The sequence below is a fragment of the Danio rerio genome, chromosome 7 (assembly GCF_049306965.1).
Source record: "Danio rerio strain Tuebingen ecotype United States chromosome 7, GRCz12tu, whole genome shotgun sequence".
Taxonomy (NCBI): Eukaryota; Metazoa; Chordata; class Actinopteri; order Cypriniformes; family Danionidae; genus Danio; species Danio rerio.
The window spans coordinates 26,277,501-26,298,930 of record NC_133182.1 but is presented as its reverse complement, the minus strand read 5'-3'; the positions used below and the strand labels follow the sequence as shown (position 1 = coordinate 26,298,930).

The following is a 21,430-nucleotide window of genomic DNA, read 5'->3' as shown; positions in this document are numbered from 1 at the left end:
CCTTGAAATAATTCAGGAAGTACATGGTCAAACCAAATAAAAATCTATGTTTAGTTTAAAAACACTTTATATATATATTATATATATATATATATATACTCTTTTTTTACATGCTTTTATTGTACATCATACGTTATATGACAAGTCTAAAATTAATGAAGATTAATGAGTTTATTATTCCCAGTGATGGGTTGCAGCTGGAAGGGCATCCGCTGTGTAAAAATGTGCTAGATAGGTTGGCGGTTCTAAGCCGAAAAAAAAGAAAGAATAATGAGTAAATAATAACCCAAACAAATGAACAAACTGAACAAAAGGCATTTCTATATACACACTCACTATAGCCTACCTAATAATATCATTTATCCATATTAGTTTTTGAGCCATTTTATTAATGCAGCTTCTTCTATTGATATACTGTACCTTAAGGTAAATATTAAATTGCCATTGTTGTCTATTGAAGGTGTGTGCGTGCTGTCAACGACGATCGGGGAGGGTAGTGGCGGTTCTAGTTTAAATGACACCCTGGCAAACCACCCCATACACCCCACCTCCCTTGAATTGTTAGATTTGTTATTTAATAAACATAACAAACAACATAATAAAACAACAACTGGAGTGATATGCCAAGACCACTTAAGAAACCTTTTGCATGAAAATTAATTATAACAATTCTAAAGAATTATCTGTGGTCTTAGACCAGATCATGGCTGAGAAATCATGTTATGAAGTCTTACCTCCCTGACTCATTATCCATCCTTTCTGCTTTAAAGCCATGTTTAGTAATCATCATATTATATAAACTTTAGTCGACTTTAAAAACTCGCTGCGTGCCTACACCTCTGCACAAAAGGCTGTTACTCCGGTTTCACGGCACATGAGCGGCGCCTATTTTATTGGCGTGCATGGAAACAACCAACCGGGATTCACACAGGAGTGCGTGAGGCGCGCGGGAATGGTTTTCTGCGCGCATGCGTCAGTTTGCTTTCACCAGCATTGAACCAGAGGGGGAGAGCTAGGTCAGTAACACCAACAATAATTTAGTGACTGCATTTTATGTATTTATTTATTTAAATATTGGGAATTTATAAGTACATTTAAATCAATAATGTCAACAGCAAAATTATATTGGGGTGGCCACAGGGGTGGCCAGAGTTTACCGTGGGGTGGCCGTGGCCACCCCTGGCCACCCCTTGGGGGCGCCCCTGTACTCAACACTGTTTATTAAACAAACGCTTTACAAAGTTTTAATGACTGAACGAGGTGCTGTGACTGCTGTCTCTGTCAGACTAAATGTATGACTTAACTGTTTAACAGTCTAGTAAAAATGAAAGGAGAGACAGACAGGGGGAGAGACACCGTTGAAAAAATAGTGTTTATGTTTGTCTGTGTGAAAAGCGGAGAGCGGGAATGAAAAGCAGACGATATGACATCATAACTTCCGCTAGTGCGTGCGCGTCTGAGGGGGAGGACAAGAGTCCTTTAAATAGAGACCGAGCTCCTGGCAGGCACACAGAGCAGCTCTAGGCTTCCACTGCATTGGATGATCACAGTAACGCCTTACATCTACAGAGATTACAGAGAAACTCTACAGAAGTAAAGCATCTTTAAGGTAACTTTGTGTTCTTGTTCTGTCTCATTTCGTAGGCTTAATGTTACATATGGGCTGATTGTTATTCAGTCGAGAGTCAAACTTTTCTAGTACAATTTTGGTAACATTCACTTGTGATCGATTAATTGGAGACATTTTGGTTTGCTCTGGGGGTAAAAAGCATGTGCAAAAAGCAATTAATATTTATTAATAATTTAAAGCTAAATATTAGGTGGTCTGACCTGTACACTTTACCAAAAAATAATTTACTTTAAAATTGGGTTTTCCCACATTTTAAAAAATGAAAATTAACTCAATTTGCTCTCCCTCAAGTGGTTTCATACTTTCATGATTTTATATATATATATATATATATATATATATATATATATATATATATATATATATATATATATATATATATATTTTTTTTTTTATTATTTTTTTTATTTATTTATTTATTTATTATTATTATTTTATTATTATTATTCAGTTGAAGATAAAAAGATATTTTGAAGAATGCTGGAAACCTGTAACTATTGACTGTCCAAATATTAAAATCAAATGTTGCAGGTTTCCAGCATTCATCAAAATATCATAATTTAAAATCATAATATTATAATCAAATTGTTTAATAAATGAAAGAACCCTAAATTTTTAACATGTTAATAGTGAGTAAATGATGATAGAATGTTCAGCATTGGGTTAACTGTCATTTTTAGTGTTTAAAGTCAAAGATTATGTGCTATGGTAGTCTTTACATAAACACGCCAGATATGAGTGAGTCAAGACAAGCAAACAGAGACGGCGTGGTATTGCGTTTGAGTGGTTGGTGTTGAGTCTTGCACATGAGAGAGAATTTTCACAAGGGAAAGTAAAGAGCTTGTTCTCTTTTTGGAGGAGGTTGAAACATTTTTTGTCCTGAACAATATGCTAAGTGAACACACCCTCACTGTCACCCAGAAATATACAATAATCGCTGACATTTCTCTCTCTCTCTGTCTTTTTCAATAGATATTCAGAATGCAGAGCCTGAGTGTGCTACTGATCTTTGCCCTTTGCGCATCAAGCTTGTGCAACCTTATCCAGGACAAACAGACAGATTTTGGGCTACAGGTGTTTGCTGAAGCCGTCCAGTCTGCTCCAGATCGAAATCTGGCTCTCTCTCCATATGGTATCGCCTCGGTGCTGGGAATGGCTCAGATGGGTGCCTATGGCGCTACTCTAAAACTGCTCGCCTCCAAGATGGGCTACTCTCTGCAAGGTAGATAAATAAAAGCGACTCAGATTAAACAAAAACTATCATGTTGTTAAATAAAAATGTATTCTGAATGTGATATGTAAATGTTGCTTTTCTCTTTCTTTCCGACAGAAAGAGGAATGCCCAAACTGCAGAGGCTTCTTCAGAGAGATCTGGCCAGTGAAGATGGAGTGGAGGTGGCCAGCGGGGTCATGGTTGACCGGAAGATCATCTTGGAAAAGGTCTTTAGGCGCAGCTTGAGCAAAGCCTTCCAGAGCGTCCCACACCAGATAGACTTCAGCCAGCCAGAGATGGCCAGGCAGGTGATCAACTCCTGGACGTCTGACCACACTGGTGGTGTGTATGCTATTTTGACTAAACTGCCTTTGATATTCTTCATTTGTACAACTCTTTGGATAAAAAAGGATTGCGTGCCAATATAAGCTCACCATACGCTATATAAGATGCTAAACTTGTTTGTTGTTGTCATCATCCTAGGAATGATTTCTGAGTTCCTCCCATCTGGAGTGCTGAGTGAACTGACACGGTTAGTCCTCCTGAATGCCCTGCACTTCCACGGGGTCTGGAAGACACCATTTGACCCCAGAAACACTCGAGAGCAGCTCTTCCACACAGTCAATGGCAGTGCTGTATCTGTTCCTATGATGACAACCACTCAAAAATTCAACTATGGTGAGTTTCAAAGAATTTCAGTGATGGGTTAGTGAGAAAACAAGAACTTTTGTTGTTATTTACAAAGTTGTTTTATTTTAGGTGAGTTCGTGTCTAAGGATGGCGTGGACTATGACGTCATCGAGATACCTTATGAGGGGGAGTCGATAAGTATGCTCCTGGTGACACCTTTTGAGAAGGACGTGCCTCTGTCTGCCTTGAACAAAGAGCTGAGCAGCAGCAGGATCCACCAGTGGAGACAAGAAATGAGGAAGATAAGCAAACAGCTGTCTATTCCAAGGTAACCAACTTGATCTATTTCTGTAAGCTTTGGGATTTTCTGTTGTGATGATGAACATGTAAAATAGGAGGCCTAACTTATGTTATATTTTCAGGTTCTCCATGGATACTGAAATTGATCTGAAGTCCACACTGAGCAGAATGGGTCTTGGAGACATTTTCAGCCAGAGTAGAGCTGATTTCTCTCGCATTACTAGTGAGTATTAGGAATTATTAACAGCTTTGTTTGGGAACATTTGTAGCCATTTAGTTAATATTAGGGCTGCACAATATTGGAAAAAATAGATATTTTGATATTTATATGTTTTGCTATTTATACTGCGATATTTAACCAGATCACTTGAATAGCTTTATTTAGAAAAATTAACAATTTTAGATTGATTGATTAGGATGATTTTGTATGGGATCTACAGATGAGCATTTGGGAACAAATAAAAATAAACTATAAGCATAGATAAGCAAAGATACAAATAATGGAGTTTAACAGAATTCAGGTACAGAAATAAAATGATCAAATGTACAATTACGCTGTATAGTCTTGTTGAATAAATAATTAAATTCAGTTCATCTTTGTGAAAGCAACAACAGGGTTTTTGCAGGATTCATCAAGTTAAATTTTCGACTTTTTAAGACATTTTTAAGACCAGTGTCCTCAGCACTAAATAAACTGAGAACTTTTAAGCAAATGTGTAAGGAAAGTAATTAAATGCCATTTTTAAATAAAAAGGTAAAAGTTTTATTGAGATGGATTGTTGGTGACTGTATGGGTGTTGATGGCCAGATTGGTTAGCTATACATGAACAAAGGAAATTAAGGCCTGTAAAAAATTAAGCCCTAAACACAACATTTCAGCAAGTTTAAGGCATTTTAAGGCCTAAAATTCAGCTTTTGAGATTTTTTTAAGACCCTGCGAATACCCTGTTCAAACATAATAATAATTTGTGACCAAATGCTCTAAACTTGCTTAAAATGCACACAGACCTTGAAAACACACACAGTTAATAAACTTTCACTGTATTATAATTAAAATGTAATGACTCCACAATTCTCATGTGCTCTGGTGTAGCTATTGCAGATACACAAATTGTGATATCGATGCTCAAATGATATATCACACAGCCCTAGCTGATATGTTGTCAATATAATAATTTCTCTCTCCTTTTCCTCCACCAGCTGAGGAACCTTTATGTGTATCCAAGGTCCTTCAGAGAGTAAAACTTGAAGTGAATGAAGAAGGAACCAAAGGCTCATCTGCCACAGGTATAAACTCTTAATTGCAACAGAGATTTAGTAGTATTAGAAATATTAATTGCTGTAGTTTCACCAAAATGCATCTTTTACATTATTTCTGTGGTTCCACAGCGGCCGTCATCTACTCCCGTATGGCTGTGGAGGAAATCACACTTGACCGGCCATTCTTCTTCCTCATTCAACACAAACCCACTGGTCAGTTGTGCTTTCATTTAATGTGTTTCTACTTACAATTTAATCTTGATGAATGTGGATAGATCCCAGTGTACATTTTATTTGATTGCTAGTTGGCTTCCTCATTCATAATATCCCCTGCTTAACTTCACAGGTGCGTTGCTCTTTAGCGGTCAACTCACCCAGCCCCAGGAATACTAACAGACCAAGGTTGTGCCAGAAGTAACCATACAAGCAGATGAACCGAGGAGACGTGTCTGCCCGCAACTTACTACTGAAGACAAGAAGTCTCTTTTAAAAATGAAGTTGGAGAATGCTGAACCCTCTGTATCTGCTATTTCAGCATAGCTTGGACTGCCAAATGTGTATATATGGTTATTCATTATGTATTCTGGACGAAAGACATAAAATATAAAAATGAAAACAAATAATGACCATTTAAGGCATATATCTGAAACATCAAGGATGAATGAACATGAATTTGAAGCCTCAGTAGAAAGGTTCTACATGCACTAACAGTTTGAAGAGTGAATTATTTGTACGCTTGTGTTCAGTCTAATGTTTAATGTGCTTTTATATTTTTGTAAAGTTGTATTTTACAGTATTTATATTAATTTATTGTCGAAGGCCATATTTTCTTGAAGACTGTTTATTAAAATTGTTTCTTTTTTGTAATAAAAGTGACCCTATGCGACCACAAAGTGCTTTCGTGTTATTTACCGGAAATATATAATTAATATATACTCTCCCTCAAGTGGTTCCAGACCTTATGAGTTAATTACTTCTGTTGAACCCATAGTGACGGGGACTCTATACTGCTCGGTGAGCGCTGTCTTTCAAACGACATGTTAAAACAAGGTCCTCACTCTTAAAAATCCCAAGATGTCCTTCGAAAAAGCTTTCACCTTGGCATCCTGGCCAAATTTGCCCACTAGCCTTTCTCCATCATGGCCTTCTAACCCTCTCTCCCCCATATCATAATTGTCTCCTCTCCACCAATCAGCTGTTGTGTGGTGTATGGTGGATGAGGAGGAAAGCACATAAATGCCCAGAAAAGCGCTAAATAAGGAATTATTATTAATATTATTATTATTATTATTTTAAACATTTGAATTTCATAGGAAACAAATACTATGGAATGATCACAGGTTTCAGGCTTTCTTCAAAAAATAATTTTGTATGTTCAACAGCTAAGAAAGAATCTCAAACAGGTTTGGATCAAGTGGTGAATAAATGACAGAATTTTCACGTTTGGGTGAACTATCCCGTTAAATGGCTTTGAGTTGGCGACATCTTGTGTTCAAAGATTGGCAACGGTAAAGAGTCAAATACATTACAGCCCTATTTAGATGCATGAATTGCGTAGGCAGACCACTGGACTAATAGTTTTAGATAAATTACTGGTTAGCACGAGCTGAAAGGTGTTTTTGCAGTACAAATAGCGTTGTGGTGAGCTGCCGTTATTTGTGTGACTGCGAATGAGCAGCAGGAGTGTGGATTATCCTTTATCATACACAGATTAAACTTATTTGACTTAGCCTATCTCCGTTGCTATGGCAACCTGAATCAGCCCCCTGTTTTGTCATGGCAACAACATCTGAATATCTTGGCCTTATGTCAGAGAAGAGGTAAAACTGTTTTCATAAGATAGACTGTAAAGCTGATTCATTACTTTGCGATTGAAACACAAAACGTTTGCTAGTTATTGCTGGAAGCAGAAATCAGTTTCTCTTTTTTAAAGCAGCACGAGGACTTTCTGCAAGACAGCTTTGAGGCAGGAATACGCAAAGCGCATGCGCGCTGCAGTTGGTGGAGATGACGCCACCTGCCGCTCTGTAGTGACGGGAAGTCCGGCTCATTTCGTTGAGTCGGTTCTTCCAAACAGTTCGATTCAAGAAACCGATTCAATAGGTTTTTTTTTACGTCATGTTATAATCAACTGTGCTGTACAGGGGTCGCCAAACTTTTTTTTTTGTCTTGATTGAGCGTGGTGGGCTAAAGTTTAATATACCAAACTCTATTAAATAAAAGTTGCCAATGGTGATTTAATAATGTATTTAATATTTAAAAATAACTAGAAAACATTGCTCTATAATATTAACTAATGCAGAATATTTATTAATTTTATAACGAACTTCTTATAGTAAAAACAATCACAGTGTTACACTAGTCAGGCTGCACCTTAAAAAATATTTATTTACAGCATTTAATTGAGTCATTAGTTTTCAGTTTGGTTTGTTGTAGCTCAGCAAGAAAACAAACAAACATAAAAGTTACGTTAAATCAGAAATAAAAATCTCTGTTAAAGGAATTCGCCCCAACCCTCTCCATCATTCTCTGCCTCTTTTCAGATGGGATGGTGGGCCAAATCAAAAGTTACAATGGGCCAACTTTAGCCTGCGGGCCAAAGTTTGGACATCTCAGTTGTAAAAGCATACTATAAAACTTTGTTGACACATACTGCTGTTTATTATGACACTACTGATTATGGCAAACTATTGCACATTTAATATAGTAACTCATTTAATAGCCTAGATTAAATACAACTATTTTCATATGTTTGTCATTGAATAAGGCAATCTATCCTTCACATTTATGAATTTCAATTCTGAGTAGTAAATATTTCATACTAATAATTCATTAGCAAGCTACAACTTTTTGATAACTTAATACTGTTGTAACTATTTTATTCAATACACTTAACTATTAAATTTGTTATTCTTTATTAAATTAGTATTTATTCATTAGATATGAAATGCACTTCTTATTTATAGTGTTATTTGACACTCATACCCTATTTAATAGAATAAATAAAATATTGCAAAAAAATATTACTAGGGACACTTAGAATGTGTACTTATACCCATTAAACTTAAACTGGTTCTGCTGAATAAGTAATAACAGATAGTAGGCTATGTGTAAACAATACGATAGATATTAGTGCGGATTATAAATAACATTTTAATAACGGCTTAACTGTCATAGCTGTTAAGTTTGATTTTAATATTAATTGCTCGTTCTTCGTCCAAAAATTCGTGAACGAATCGGTTCAATTGAAAAGATCCGACTCAAAAGAGTCCGCGAATCGGACAGCGCTTCTCCGGTCTGCTTCAATGGGGCTCTGAAACTACGAGCAGTCAATTAGAAATGTACTGATATTTATCCTGCGGCATTTACCAAAAAGCGGTTTGCTGTTCACAGACATTACCCGACTGCTCTCAACAAGCCGTCGAAATGGTAAGTTACACTTTTACAGCGACATTAATGTGCACTTTTCAAGACAGAGCTAGCTAGCTAAAGCTAAGTTTGTATAGTCAGCCACCTAGACATCTCAAACCTGTTTGAAGATTCACATCTCACCTGTCGGGCCTCTGGTAACGTAAACCCAAACCCCCAGGTTGGACGCTTTGTGTGGTTTTTATCTCTCACCATAAATCATGAAACGTTATAGATTATAAAACGTTTGTTCACTACCGGTCAGTTTGACAGCTGGATTGTGACGTGTTAATTCGACCCTGTTTATTTATAAGCTGAACGCAATATTCACTTCTCGGCGTCCATACGGAGTATCTCCTTCATATTTCATCGGATATGAACTGATACTGCATTAAAGTTGTCTTTTGACTTTTATTTCGACCCGGAAACGCTTATCCAGTTGCTTCTGATGAACTGTGAGTCACACAATATTTGCATTTAACCCCACATTGTTTATTTCATTGCGGTTATCGTCGTCATTGTCTCAGAAATATTCATTTATAGAAAAATTGCACAGCGTGTTTCCTCTGTTTAATCGGTTAAGTAGGGAAGGAAATGCTGCTGTTAGAGATAATATCCAGCACATCATACAACATCAATGAATATTAGATGAAGAAAAGACTAAAGGGATATTATTGTACAGTGCTTGTCTGAAATTCCAGCTCGGCTAACAATTTTTATTTCCCAGAATGTTTCCCTTGATAAGCCAGAAAAGTTTTCTTTAGGTACGTAGAACGTTCCCTCTACAACAAGAGAACATTCATGGATGGTTCTCATTGGGTTGTTACACAATAACCTCCCTGCAACATTCAGAGAACACTAGTTTTTGATTAAACCAAAAAACGTAGAGAATGTTTTGAGGGCTGCACGGTATTGGAAAAAATCTAACATTATGATGTTTTGTTATTTTGCAGTATATATTGCGATATGAATAAAATTTCACCAGATGTCCTGAATATTTCTATTTGGAAAGAATGAATAAATTTAGATTGATGATGGGATGATTCTATAGTGAAGTGCATCTGAATAAAATACAATAAACTGATCTACAAGCAGATATCAGTATGATTAAAAAAAGATACAATTTAAATAAACAATGTTTTATTGTTTTCTCGAGTCTAACAGTGTTCAGGTAATTGCATAATAAAAAAACATATAAATAATTCAATAAAATTTCATTATTAATGTTACAAACAAGACAATTTTATTCATTCATTTTTTTTGGCCTAGTCCTTTTATTGTTCAGAGCTCTTTACAGTTGAATGAACCGCCAACTTATCCAGCATATGTTTTACACAGCGGATACCCTTCCAGCCGCAACCCAGTACTGGGAAACATCCATTTACATATATATATCCATTTATATATCCACTGTATCTAAACAATTTCACCAAATGGTTGAGTATGGAAAGGATTTATAAATTCAGCACTTCATAAGATTCAATTCTCGCTATTAGCAAACCATTACCTGTGACTTTTGCCTAATTTGCTCCTTAACAGATATTAAGTAAGTTTTCTTAGTGCATTAGGGATGTAGAATAAGCTTGTGCCGATTATGGAGTTTTATAGGTATTAATAAGCAGCCAATATCTCAATAACATGCATGCTAATAAGCAATAATGAGAATTGGTGCCTAAAGTCTCATCAAACGTGTTCATTTTGATTGATTGGGATGATTTTGTAAAGCAGTGAATCCTGCATAACTTGTAATAAACAAACTACAAGCATAGATTAATGCAATAAAGCAAAGATAAAAGTGAAACAGTGCATGCTTTATGGTTATAGATGTTAAAATAAAAATAACTTGCATAGTACATATCTATGCGAAGTGACTATTGTGGACGTATACATTGCGATATCGATGCTGTGCAGCCCTAGTTTTAACAGTAATTAAAATGCATAATAAATTGAATTACTATTATTACTATTGCTTTTATTTCATAATAATACATAAATACAGACAATCTGAATTTTACCATGGTTTACATGAAACCGTTCCATCCCTATTGCATGTAATATTCATGACCTGAGTTTGATGTTACTGTGGTATCACTCTAAGAGCATTTATTTCTCCACATGAGACCTTTTGTTTTTCCCTCTTTCCATATGGCGCTAGAAAAACAGCAGAAAACATTCATCGCTGTAAGTAAAGACACATAGTTTAGACGTAGACAGTGATCTGATTGTCTGTTGTGTAGATTTCTGTGTTTATTATTAACCGTAGATTCTCACCAATGTGCATATCTAACGGTTAATCTACTAACCAGAATACTGATCAACTACCATGCACGGTTTTAGCAAACATATGTGTCAAATTGTAACTTGCTTTGACTGCTAAATATGGACTTGAAACCAGGAACACTTCTATTTTTTTAAAGCATTGAAGTAGATCGTCTCTCCCTCCCTCAGGAGGTTACTATTTTCGTCTTTGGCCTCGATTAATTTTTTTTTCCATCTTTTTTTAAGTCTTTCTTTTTTTGGATATGAAGTGGCTCTTGTACATCCGAGCCTTTGACTGCCAGGTGCACCATTTTTAGATCATTTCTATGTAGGCTGGCACCAAATCCTTAATTTAGCAAGCTGGTAAAAATGCTCCTCAATTAAACTAATGCGTGCTTTAGAGAGTAGTGCTCTATGTGATAGTCTTGTGCTTTTTTAATCATAGTTGTGTGATCTGAAATGTGAGTAGATTGAGCTGAATGTGTTGAATATGTGGGCCGTGTCTGCAGGGAACAGATGCAGTGCTCTTCAGCTGTGCTCTTAAATATTTAACACATCTCAAATGTATAGGCCTGCTCACTTTCTAATTTTGTAATGGATGACGTTCAAGTTCTTTCAGGAAAAAAAGGGTGTTTTTTTTAACTCAATGTTTCCTTTTACGCCTTCTGATTACTACCATGACATTTGCTTTTTATTATCTCTAAGATTTTGGGTTGTAATGTGTTTCGAAAGGATAAGGTAAAGGGTATATTTGTATTTTTAAAAGAAAAATTGATGTATGATTAATCATGTTCGACTTTGGCAAAGCTACAAATACTGCTATTATTATATAGTCTCTAAGTTAATGTTGGCATAAAAAGTCCAAGTACATTGGTTATCAGTAGACATTTTAAATTAAGAATAGCATAAGTCACACTGCAGCTGTATTGTCTAAAACAAGGTTGTTTTATTAAAGGGATAGTTCACTCAAAAATGAAATGTTTATCCTTTTCTGATCCTACACTTGTACCAAACTATTTTTTTTTCTTCTATTAAGCAAAAAATAAGATATTTTGTAGAATGTTTAGTCCTGTAACCATCGACTTCCATATTATGAAACATAAATTCTATAGAAGTGAATGGTTACCGGTTTATACCATTTTTCAAAGTGACTTCTTTTGTGTTCAATAGGAAAAAAATCTATGATTGGTTTATAGCAAATGAAGGATTTTGGGGTGAATTATCCCTTTAATATACTATAGTATTGTTTAATAAAATTATTAATTGAAATTAGATGAAACAATTGAAAAGTAGAATATATCATTTTAAATATGACATCCATGTTAATAATATTTTTATTGTTGTCGTGATTTTTATTTATTTTTAAATTTGCCTTTTACAAAAATTGTATATGAAACTAAATAAACGTTATTAAAAAGAGATTGCAGATGTTTTTATGTCTGCTGTACAAGAATAAATTTTAATAATTTCAACTTAGTTATTTAATTTATGTATTTATTTTTTGTTGTTTTTAAATGTATGTTTATCATTTATTTATTATTAAACTTGCCAGGAAAATAGTCTTGGTTGCTGGCATGGCATTAAATAAAAAATACATTACAATACATTACAATACATTTATTATGATTAGTGATTTGTTTTTTTTACTTTAATCATGTTCAGCAAAACTACGAATATTAATAATATTGTATAATCTCTAAATTAATGTTGACAAAAAGTCTATGTACATTGGCTATCAGTAGTAGTTTTAAATCAGACTTTTGTGTTGTCTAACACTAGGTGGTATTATTAAAAGGAAAGTTCACTCAAATATGAAAATGTTTCTATAATTTACTGATCCTCCACTTATGCCAAACTAGTTTTAGTTTTTTCTATTAAACAAAAAAGATATCTTGAAGAATGTTTAATCTTGTAACCATGGACTTCCATAATATGAAAAAGAAAATCTTTAGAAGTAAATGGTTAACGGTTTTCCCCATATTTTGCCCATATTACAGTATTGTTTAATAAAATTATTAATTAAAATAAATTGAACAATTGAGTTACATGAGATGAGAAGAATAAATATGAATGTAAAATGTATTTATTATAGTGGAGTACAGTAATTTAAAAATGACTTGCATATGTACAATATCCAATTTTTTTTATTAAAATGTTTTATTGAACATTTTAGATATAAAACATAGTACAAATAGCTTTTCAACTTTTCTTTTTTTTAAACACAAAATACAAACAAAACCTGTCGCAGACATATACATTTAAGTTCTATAAAAATATATGAATAATATAAAAAAAAAATCATAATATAAAAAAAACAAATCCCCCCCCCCCCCCCCAATTTCTGTTTAACGGAGAGCAGATTTTTTCAACACGTTTCTAAACATTATAGTTTTAGTAACTCCTTACTAATAACATTGATGATTTATTTTATCTTTGCCATGATGACAGTAAATAATATTTGAACAGTGACATTTAAAGGCTTAACTAGGTTAATTAGGTTAACTAGGCAGGTTATGGTAATTAGGCAAGTTATCATATAATGATGGTTTGTTCTGTAGACTATCGAAAAAATAGCTTAGGGGCTAATACTGTTGACCTTAAGATGTTTTTAATAAAAATTAAAACTGCTTTTATTCTAGCCGAAATAAAACAAATAAGACTTTCTACAGAAGAAAAAATATTATCAGACATACATACTGTCAAAATGTCCTTGCTCTGTTAAACATAATTTGGTAAATATTTAAAAAAGAAAAAAGTTTAAAGGGTGGGCTATAAAGTCTGACTTCAACTGTATATAAGGAAAGTAAAGAAAAGGAACAACAAGGAAAAATAAATTAATAAAGAAATGACATGAAAGGTTCTACTCTTCTAAAATAACTGAGGGTCCATCTTCTTTATGTGATCTAAAACAGGTTGTCAAGTGAGAAAATCATGTTAGTACAACCTCTTACAGTATCATATTTTTTCTAAGGTCAGGTTGTGTAGAAGTTCCATTAAAGGTTGAAGGAAATTTTTCCTTCCATTTGAGCAATATTACCCTTTTAGCTAAAGGCATAGTAAAGGCAATCACGTTTGTTTTACTTTTATTAAAACATAAGAACTGTGGTGTGATACCGAATATGGAAATTATGGCCTCAGGTTCTATATAGGTATTTAATGTGTCAGTGAGAAATTTAAATATTGGCTGCAAGAAATCCTTTAATTTTGAACAAGCCCAAAACCTATGAGATGGTGTAGCTTTTCTCAATATTACATGAGTCACAAGTAGGCTCTATATTCAGTTTAAATTTGGCTAGTTTCACTTTGGACCACTGTAATCCGTGTACTACTTTAAATTGTATAACTCTTTTAAAACAAATTGAAGATGAGTGAATGTTAACTAAAACTGATTGCCACATGTCTTCTGATAATTTATGTCCAGTTCCGCCTCCCATTTTCTTTTTAATTACACTAGGGGTTTCAGATTATAGGAATTAATTATAGAATACAATGTATCATTTATTATTTTTGTTGTGATTTTTTTATTTGCCTTTTTAAAACAGTATATGAATCTACAAAAAAATAAAAGTTATAAAAAAAAGAGAGAATTACAGATGTTTTTATGGCTGCTGAACAAAAATACTTTTTCATTATTTCAACTGAAATAAGAAGTACAAATAATAGCTGAATATTTAAAAAAAATCAAATAATGTTTTAGTTGTTTAGAAATATAAATAGATTCAGAGATTTTAACTGATTAAAAAATGTAAACCTTGTTGGACAATTTTAAAAATAAAAATGACCAGAGCTTATAACAGTCTAACAAAAAAATAAAAAAATAAAAATAAGACCTATTTCCCACAGAATGGTTTATTTATTTAATGACTGAGAAAGTAACATGTTTTTTTTTTTTTTTTTTTTTTCGTGCTTTCCGTCTCTCACTCTCTGCTTCTCTGCAGATGCGCTTTATGCTTCTGTTCAGCCGGCAGGGGAAGCTGCGCCTCCAGAAATGGTACACAGCGACGGCTGAGCGTGATAAGAAAAAGATGGTCCGAGAGCTCATGCAGGTGGTGCTGGCCAGAAAACCCAAAATGTGCAGCTTCCTGGAATGGAGAGATCTGAAGATAGTCTACAAGAGGTAGAAAACCACACGCGTGCACGCTGACTGTTCATTGCAAATGTGCCTCAACTGTTCTTTCCTTCTCACATAAAAACAAGGTTGTCTAAAATAAAAGCTGCAGGTTTAAAAATGGTACACTCACAATACACCTTTTCTTGCTCTCTCTCTCTCTCTTGCTTGCCTGTTTTTTTAAACTCTGTAACTGTAGTGAAGCGTACATCAAATTATTGTGAGCGATGACTCATTTAATGCGTCAGTTTTGAGCAGTGGAATTGTTTGAAACATCAAAATACATTTTCTATCGAGTTACCTACGCATATTCACACTCGCTTTGACTTGATTCAATTGTACCCTTTTGAACTTGTTGCATAACAATCTGACCTTTTTATAAGCGTTTAAAACATGAAACTGCGGATGAATGAGGTCAAACAATGAACCTTTACCCAAAACAGGCAGGAAGAATTTCTTTTTTTTTATCAAGCCATCTATTGTTCAAATTTGCTAATGAGGCATTACTTAATAATAAAACGTGCTGATTTGCTTGCATTCTTTTAAACATTCTCATTTTTTTTCATTAGTACAAATGATAATTTTAACATATGTATACTTTTTTTCCTTTTAAACAAAAAGTTGTATTGCATATTACTATTATATGTACAAGAGAAGTAAAAAATACAGAGAAAGGTGGGCTAAGAGGAAAAAGAAAGAAGAAAAAAAACAAAATAAGCGGGGAATTTGAGATGTGGGTTTAATCACTGCTCTCTTGTTAAAGTGCTCAATAAATAATTTCCATACTACAGAGAAATTCTTGGTTTTATTTTTGAGGGAAAGTCCTAGCTTCTCAAGTTGCAGGCAAAACATGACTTTTTTTTTTTTTTTGATATGGAGCAACAGGGTGAATCTTTTTTGTTTCCAATTCAGTAAAATCAATCTACTTGCCAAAAAGGGTTATAAATCTAATCCCTGTACGATGATTTTTAAATAATTCTGCATCATCACTGACACCAAATATAGCAAAATAGGCCTGGGTAAATTTGTTTTCCCACCACTTCTGATATTAATTGAAAAACCAAAATCCAATATTTAACTATTTTAGGACAACTCCAAAACGTGTGACTGAGCGATGCCGGAGAGAGCTTAACTTTTAGACAAGTTGAGTCAGTGCAGGATCTGAAATTGTATTAAACCATGCCTTATGCACACAGAACCAGAATAAACTTGTTATTGTGCTGCCTCCCATTGCCACTTATAATTTCTGCTCCGAGATCCTCTTCCCATGCCATTTTAAGATGCTCTAATGAAACATCACATTCGAACTGAGACAATTGATTATATATAATTGAAATTCCACCTTTCATAAATGGATTCTGTAGAAACAAACTTTCTACTAGGGAGGTTGGTGGTATTTGCATGCAATTCTAGCTAGAAAAAAAATCAGAAGACTGGAAGACGGTTCATAATATTATTATTATTTTTATTTTTTTTTTTTTTTCTTGAAACCTCGTCATTCATAAATCAGAAAATACTTGACAGCTGTATTCAAATTTATTATTTTAGGTGTTGAATGTATATAAATTATGTACAGTAAACACCTTTGAAACATAGATATGAATGAATGAATCTAAAGTTTAGAGAAGTTTTTCAGAAGTGGATATTTATGGAATAATATAATAGAAAAATATATATTGTAATGGAAATCTATTAACACAAATTGATAAAGAACTATAAAATAAACACCTGATAAATGTATTTAGGATGTTTTCTTTACAGTTGAATGAAAATGCACTGTGAAAGGCCAAAAATCCCCAAAACTGTTTTTGTCTGCAGTGTCTCGCTATAAAAGTCACTGCACTGATCAAAAGACATGTTTATTATCTCCACAAGGGGGCACTAAAGTAAAGCACTCTTGTCCTTGGTTGCGTGTGGTGCTTGTTTGTGTTTTTCACATCTGCACTCCATCTGATATGCTCTTGATTTGCCCTCTGCTTAATGTCACTGAGGTTTGATTAAGAGTTCAAAACGGCTTCACTGTGACATTTCTGCTGTCATGCATTCATGTCGGATCTTGTTCTTTTTTTTCCTGGTAATTTTTTTACACACACACACACACACACACACACACACACACACACACACACACACACAAAAGGATTGTATAGAGTGGACCGTCTCAGAGGTAGTGAAGCAACATGCATTGATCCATTTACTTTCATTTCATTGTTGTCAGCATTCAGCATGTCGACTCCCCAGGCATCCAAGCGGCACCTGCTGTGTGTTATTGCTTTCAGCCATCTCTTCTAGGGATTCTCTCTTTGTATCTGTACTGAATTGTGTTATGGCACTATTTCATATGTTATACTACATAATTATTGTGCCTAAAGAACTCACTATAATGATCACAATATTTTGAAAATATTTAGCGAATTGTGATTTCAGTGCAGTATTATTGTATTTTACTAAACTAAAGTTCTAGTCGACTAACCAACCACAAAAAACTAAAATAATTTAAAATAACCATTACCTGGAAAAAATAGAAATATGTTCATTAGAAAACGTATTTACATAGTCTGACATTAAGGTCCAATGAAATTAAAATGTTTTTTAGCTGTTAATATCAGTATGTTAGACTTCAAGGATATTTATAAGCTAGTGTGAAAATTTGCGTTTATAAAAGCAATATAAACATGTAAAGCTTTTAGTTTGTCACTTCTGCCTAAAAGAATCAATGCTTTTTTTTCCACGTCACCTCATACTTCAGTTTCTCATCAAATCTTGACCAATCCACTAGTAGTATCTGACAGTCCACACGCCCTATTTACAACTACATTGTCCAATCTAGACAATGTAATCTAATCTGAATATAACTATAATCTATAAATGTGACCCAATTTCGATAATTTTTTTTTCTCATATGTGACACAGATTGGATATGTTCTGTGTAAACACGAAAAAAACACATACAGAGATCAGTTGTAGGCCTCCTTCATATGTGGAAATAAATCGGACATAAATCGGATATGTAACAGTGCGAAACAGGCAGATCGGATTTATTAAGGCTTTCCTTATTATATGTTATTAAACTTGCGACAATGTGGTGCTTCTCTGTGATTTAATGGCATAGAAGAAAGAGCGTGTGTGGAGACGCCAACGTGGTAAACAACAACAACAGAGGAAACATGGAGGAGGAAAGAAGTCAGTCGCCACAATTTGCTCCCACCAGACCTGAGACCTCTCTCGTACCCACAAATTCCTCTGAATGGTGGAGGACACCTTATACCATAGGTGCAAGCTGCGATGACGGCCCTTTTCCACCTCCGCCTCAAAATAAGTTTAAAGTTAGACAAACTTGGTGTTGTAACTTTTGCTTATTGTCGCTATTAATACACGCACTGCAGGCTACACATAGAACAACCTTATTCTCTCTAACACCAGTGCGCAAACAGGCAAAGGCTACATCTTCAACTACACACACACACATCAGGGCTATACCATTACATAAACTGCGTGGGGGTAAATGTGGACTGAACCATCCACTGCTTATACTATACTTTGCATGTTTCGCAGAGCTTAAAACAATACAATTTCTTCCATCATGGCTAGTGTGGCACAGATGCTAGAACTCACCTTTATGCATAAGCAACATCGTAAACGCTATCGCAAGTGTAAACACATGAATTGGATATGGGTCACAATTAAAACAACGTGTAAAGAGACAGGCAAACAAATCAGATATAGGCAACAAATTGTAGTTGGGCATCAAGGCCTGACAATGTAAACGGGACCTAATCTACCTGTAAATTAAATCTAACTGCAATTGTATTCTATCCAGTGCAATCTAATCTAAATGTAACTGTAATGTAACCAATGTAATCTAATCTTAATGTAAAACTGTTTTCTAACCTATGTAATCTATCTAAAGCAGTGACATTTAAATACACTAAATTGAACTTAACTGAGCTTCATCTTTGAAATCTGACCTTTACTAGAACTTCTATGTTAAGCTGCTTTGCCACAATCTACATTGTAAAAGTGCTACATAAATAAACATCTATTGAGGTGGAATGTAACTGATGTAATCTAATCTAACCATAGATATATACACTAGATATCGCATAGGGACCCTGAGCATGCGTCAATAGCAGCGCCACATTGGTACAGTTCTCCCAGGACAAATGTCATTCAGCCGCACTAGTCAAGACAGTGTTACTACGTGAAGATGCTGGATTTTAGTGCTGTCTAGGGTGTAGTAACGAGCAAACAAAGAAAACAAAGCACAGAGGCAGAAAATTTTATAGGTAGGATTTAGTTTTTTTTAACGTTTTTGTATGTTATGAACTTTTGTGCTAAACAGGTGATGATGATACAGTCACTTACTGCATTCACTATAAGGCAAGTAGCACCAACTCGCACTAAATACTCGACTTATGCTAGTTTTGTTAAATAAAATCAGCAAACAATGCAAAAGAAATATGACGAGTTGCTGCGGTGCCAGAAACGTGTATTATTGTTGGCTAAGTGAAAGAATCGTTCACAACGGAGATTCATTCACAAACGAATCACTCCCTCCGTCATAATGAGCAGTGAAAGCAGGAGAGGGGTGTGTTTCAGGACACACATTAGATCAAATTTAACAGGGAGGGTGGATAGTACATTTCCGTACACACAAACACAAGCTTTATGTCAGGAATGCCTGTGCAGTCATTTATCCATTAATGTAAAAAAGTGATGTAAAATTAAGTTTCGTAATAAAAAATAAAAAAATAAAAAAATTGCATATACTGACATCCAGGAAAACTCTATCATAGATATATGTGTATGTGTATATCTCTGGCTCTGGATGGCCACAGTCCTCCACTGCAGCTTGGTCCCGCATTAATTTCAAAGGAGCGCTACCCTGTACTCATGGCGGCTCTATTGACGCATTCCTTCCAATAGACAACAACAGGGTAGGCGACATCTAATGTATGTAATCTCACTGTAATTATATTCTAACTAATGTAAGTCCACCCTCTCAATTTTTCAGTTGAGATTGTCAAACATAAAATAAAAAATTTTCAAAGCATTTCTTAGGACCTTTAACACTATGTATGTAGTCTTATATAGATATTTTGCACAATCACACTTAACAGAGGTAAATAATATGCAAACAATTTTTAGCTTAGCACAAAATTTGACAGTTTATGAGAATAACTTTTAAGAATAAACTTGTGTAAGACATCTGTCTGTCCATTCGTCCATCTATATGTCCTTCCATCCGTCTATCCATTCTTTCTTTCTTTCTTTCTTTCTTTCCTTTTCTTTCTTTCTTTATTTTCTTTCTGAGGGATTTCTCAAAACTTATGTCATTATTTGCTTCAATTCTTGTGTTTTGCTTAGAAACAAACTTGTACACTTGTAATTTGTCAAACTTCATTTTTAAGATCTTAAACTATTGGACTAAGTCCTGGAGAGACTGGTCAATATGTATTATCTTTATAAAACATCACAGATAAGAACTCAAAAGAGGACACGGTAAAACCAATTACTATTGCAGTCATGGGTCGATTTTCTTTAAATGCACAAAAAAGTACTTATAAATTTATTAAAATATACATGACACTGATAAATATAGAACATGATTTAGGTATGAATTAGGTACTTGATGCTAAAATAACACTGTGTTAATTTTTTTTGTCTTATTTTTTTTATTCACTTCATTCTAGCCATGATGCTATTCTTCTTGATACCATCAACTGCTTTTCTTTACTTGAAGCTTATGTAATTGCCTTGTATTCATCTAATATTTTATTTCATCCATCTTTCAGTTAACAAAACCCAATAACCCTGGTTTGAGTTCTCGCTTTTGTAAATGGGTTTTGTTTACACTATTTTCTGCATAGGCACTCTTCTGCTGGATGTATTATAGGTAACCAATTTGTGTGTGTGTGTTTACGTAGGTATGCTAGTCTATATTTCTGCTGTGCGGTGGAGGAGCAGGACAATGAGCTGATTACCCTGGAGGTCATCCATCGCTTTGTGGAGCTGCTGGATAAGTACTTTGGCAGTGTGAGTCACTCATCGCCACCACCCCTCTTTCATCTGGCCTCTCTTTTTCTCTCCTCCTTTCTCGCTTTTTCATAGCTCACATCACAGCAACCCAAAACCTGTGAAATGCTCTTTACTTTTCCATCTTTTTTTGGCTTTTTCGTCCATCCCCACCTCTGCATTTCGTCCTCCGCTATTTGTTCTTTTTTTTTTTTTCTTTGTAAATGTCAATTGGTGCCTTTTATCTTCCTCTACATTGATATTATTTACTGCTGTGCCCATGGCTTTTCAGTTTTGATTACCCGACTGCCATTTATTAAGGGTAATTCACTTGAGCATCATGAAATGTCACAATTTTTGATGGAGTGCAGTAGCGTTCCTCTTTGAAATTTTAGAAAATGGAACAATTTTTTTCTGTTACAGTTAGCTGTTTTTCTGGAAATGTGCATGCATTGATGATTAGTTCAGTCTTTTTTTTAGTTGCTGTACTGAATTATTTACTTAATCTTTTCATATACACTGTATTTCAAAAGTTTGGGATTGGTAGGATTTTTTTTATAAAAAGGAACCCTAGGTGATATGTATTGCTTAGTATAATGCAAATGGT

The 21,430-nt window shown here is 34.4% G+C and overlaps 2 protein-coding genes across 6 annotated transcripts in view; both read left to right on the top strand.

The window, feature by feature from the left end:
- Positions 1 to 1,504: 1,504 nt before the first annotated feature.
- Positions 1,505 to 5,926, top strand: serpine1 (serpin peptidase inhibitor, clade E (nexin, plasminogen activator inhibitor type 1), member 1). Of its 2 annotated transcripts, none has more exon segments than NM_001114559.1 (9): positions 1,505 to 1,609; positions 2,603 to 2,852; positions 2,961 to 3,185; positions 3,327 to 3,521; positions 3,603 to 3,801; positions 3,896 to 3,996; positions 4,974 to 5,060; positions 5,163 to 5,246; positions 5,380 to 5,922. In NM_001114559.1, coding segments are annotated over 8 exon segments (1,155 nt in total). In that variant the 5' UTR covers positions 1,505 to 1,609; positions 2,603 to 2,611; the 3' UTR covers positions 5,403 to 5,922.
- Positions 5,927 to 8,295: 2,369 nt separating this feature from the next.
- The window catches only part of ap1s1 (adaptor related protein complex 1 subunit sigma 1), an 18,121-nt gene continuing 4,986 nt past the window's right edge, over positions 8,296 to 21,430 (top strand). The window contains 4 exon segments of one of the 4 annotated variants that reach the window (NM_001328016.1): positions 8,296 to 8,462; positions 10,597 to 10,622; positions 14,639 to 14,817; positions 20,736 to 20,844. In NM_001328016.1, the coding sequence (NP_001314945.1) occupies positions 14,639 to 14,817; positions 20,736 to 20,844 (288 nt within the window). In that variant the 5' untranslated portion in view covers positions 8,296 to 8,462; positions 10,597 to 10,622. 4 annotated transcript variants of the gene reach the window in all.

Excerpts from the sequence above, each read along its gene's own strand:
- serpine1 (XM_073906021.1), top strand. The coding sequence starts at position 2,612 with ATGCAGAGCCTGAGTGTGCTACTGATCTTTGCCCTTTGCGCATCAAGC. Across the intron at positions 3,802-3,895 it reads AAACAGCTGTCTATTCCAAG|GTTCTCCATGGATACTGAAA; the intron begins GTAACCAACTTG and ends TTATATTTTCAG. Across the intron at positions 5,247-5,379 it reads CATTCAACACAAACCCACTG|GTGCGTTGCTCTTTAGCGGT; the intron begins GTCAGTTGTGCT and ends TTAACTTCACAG.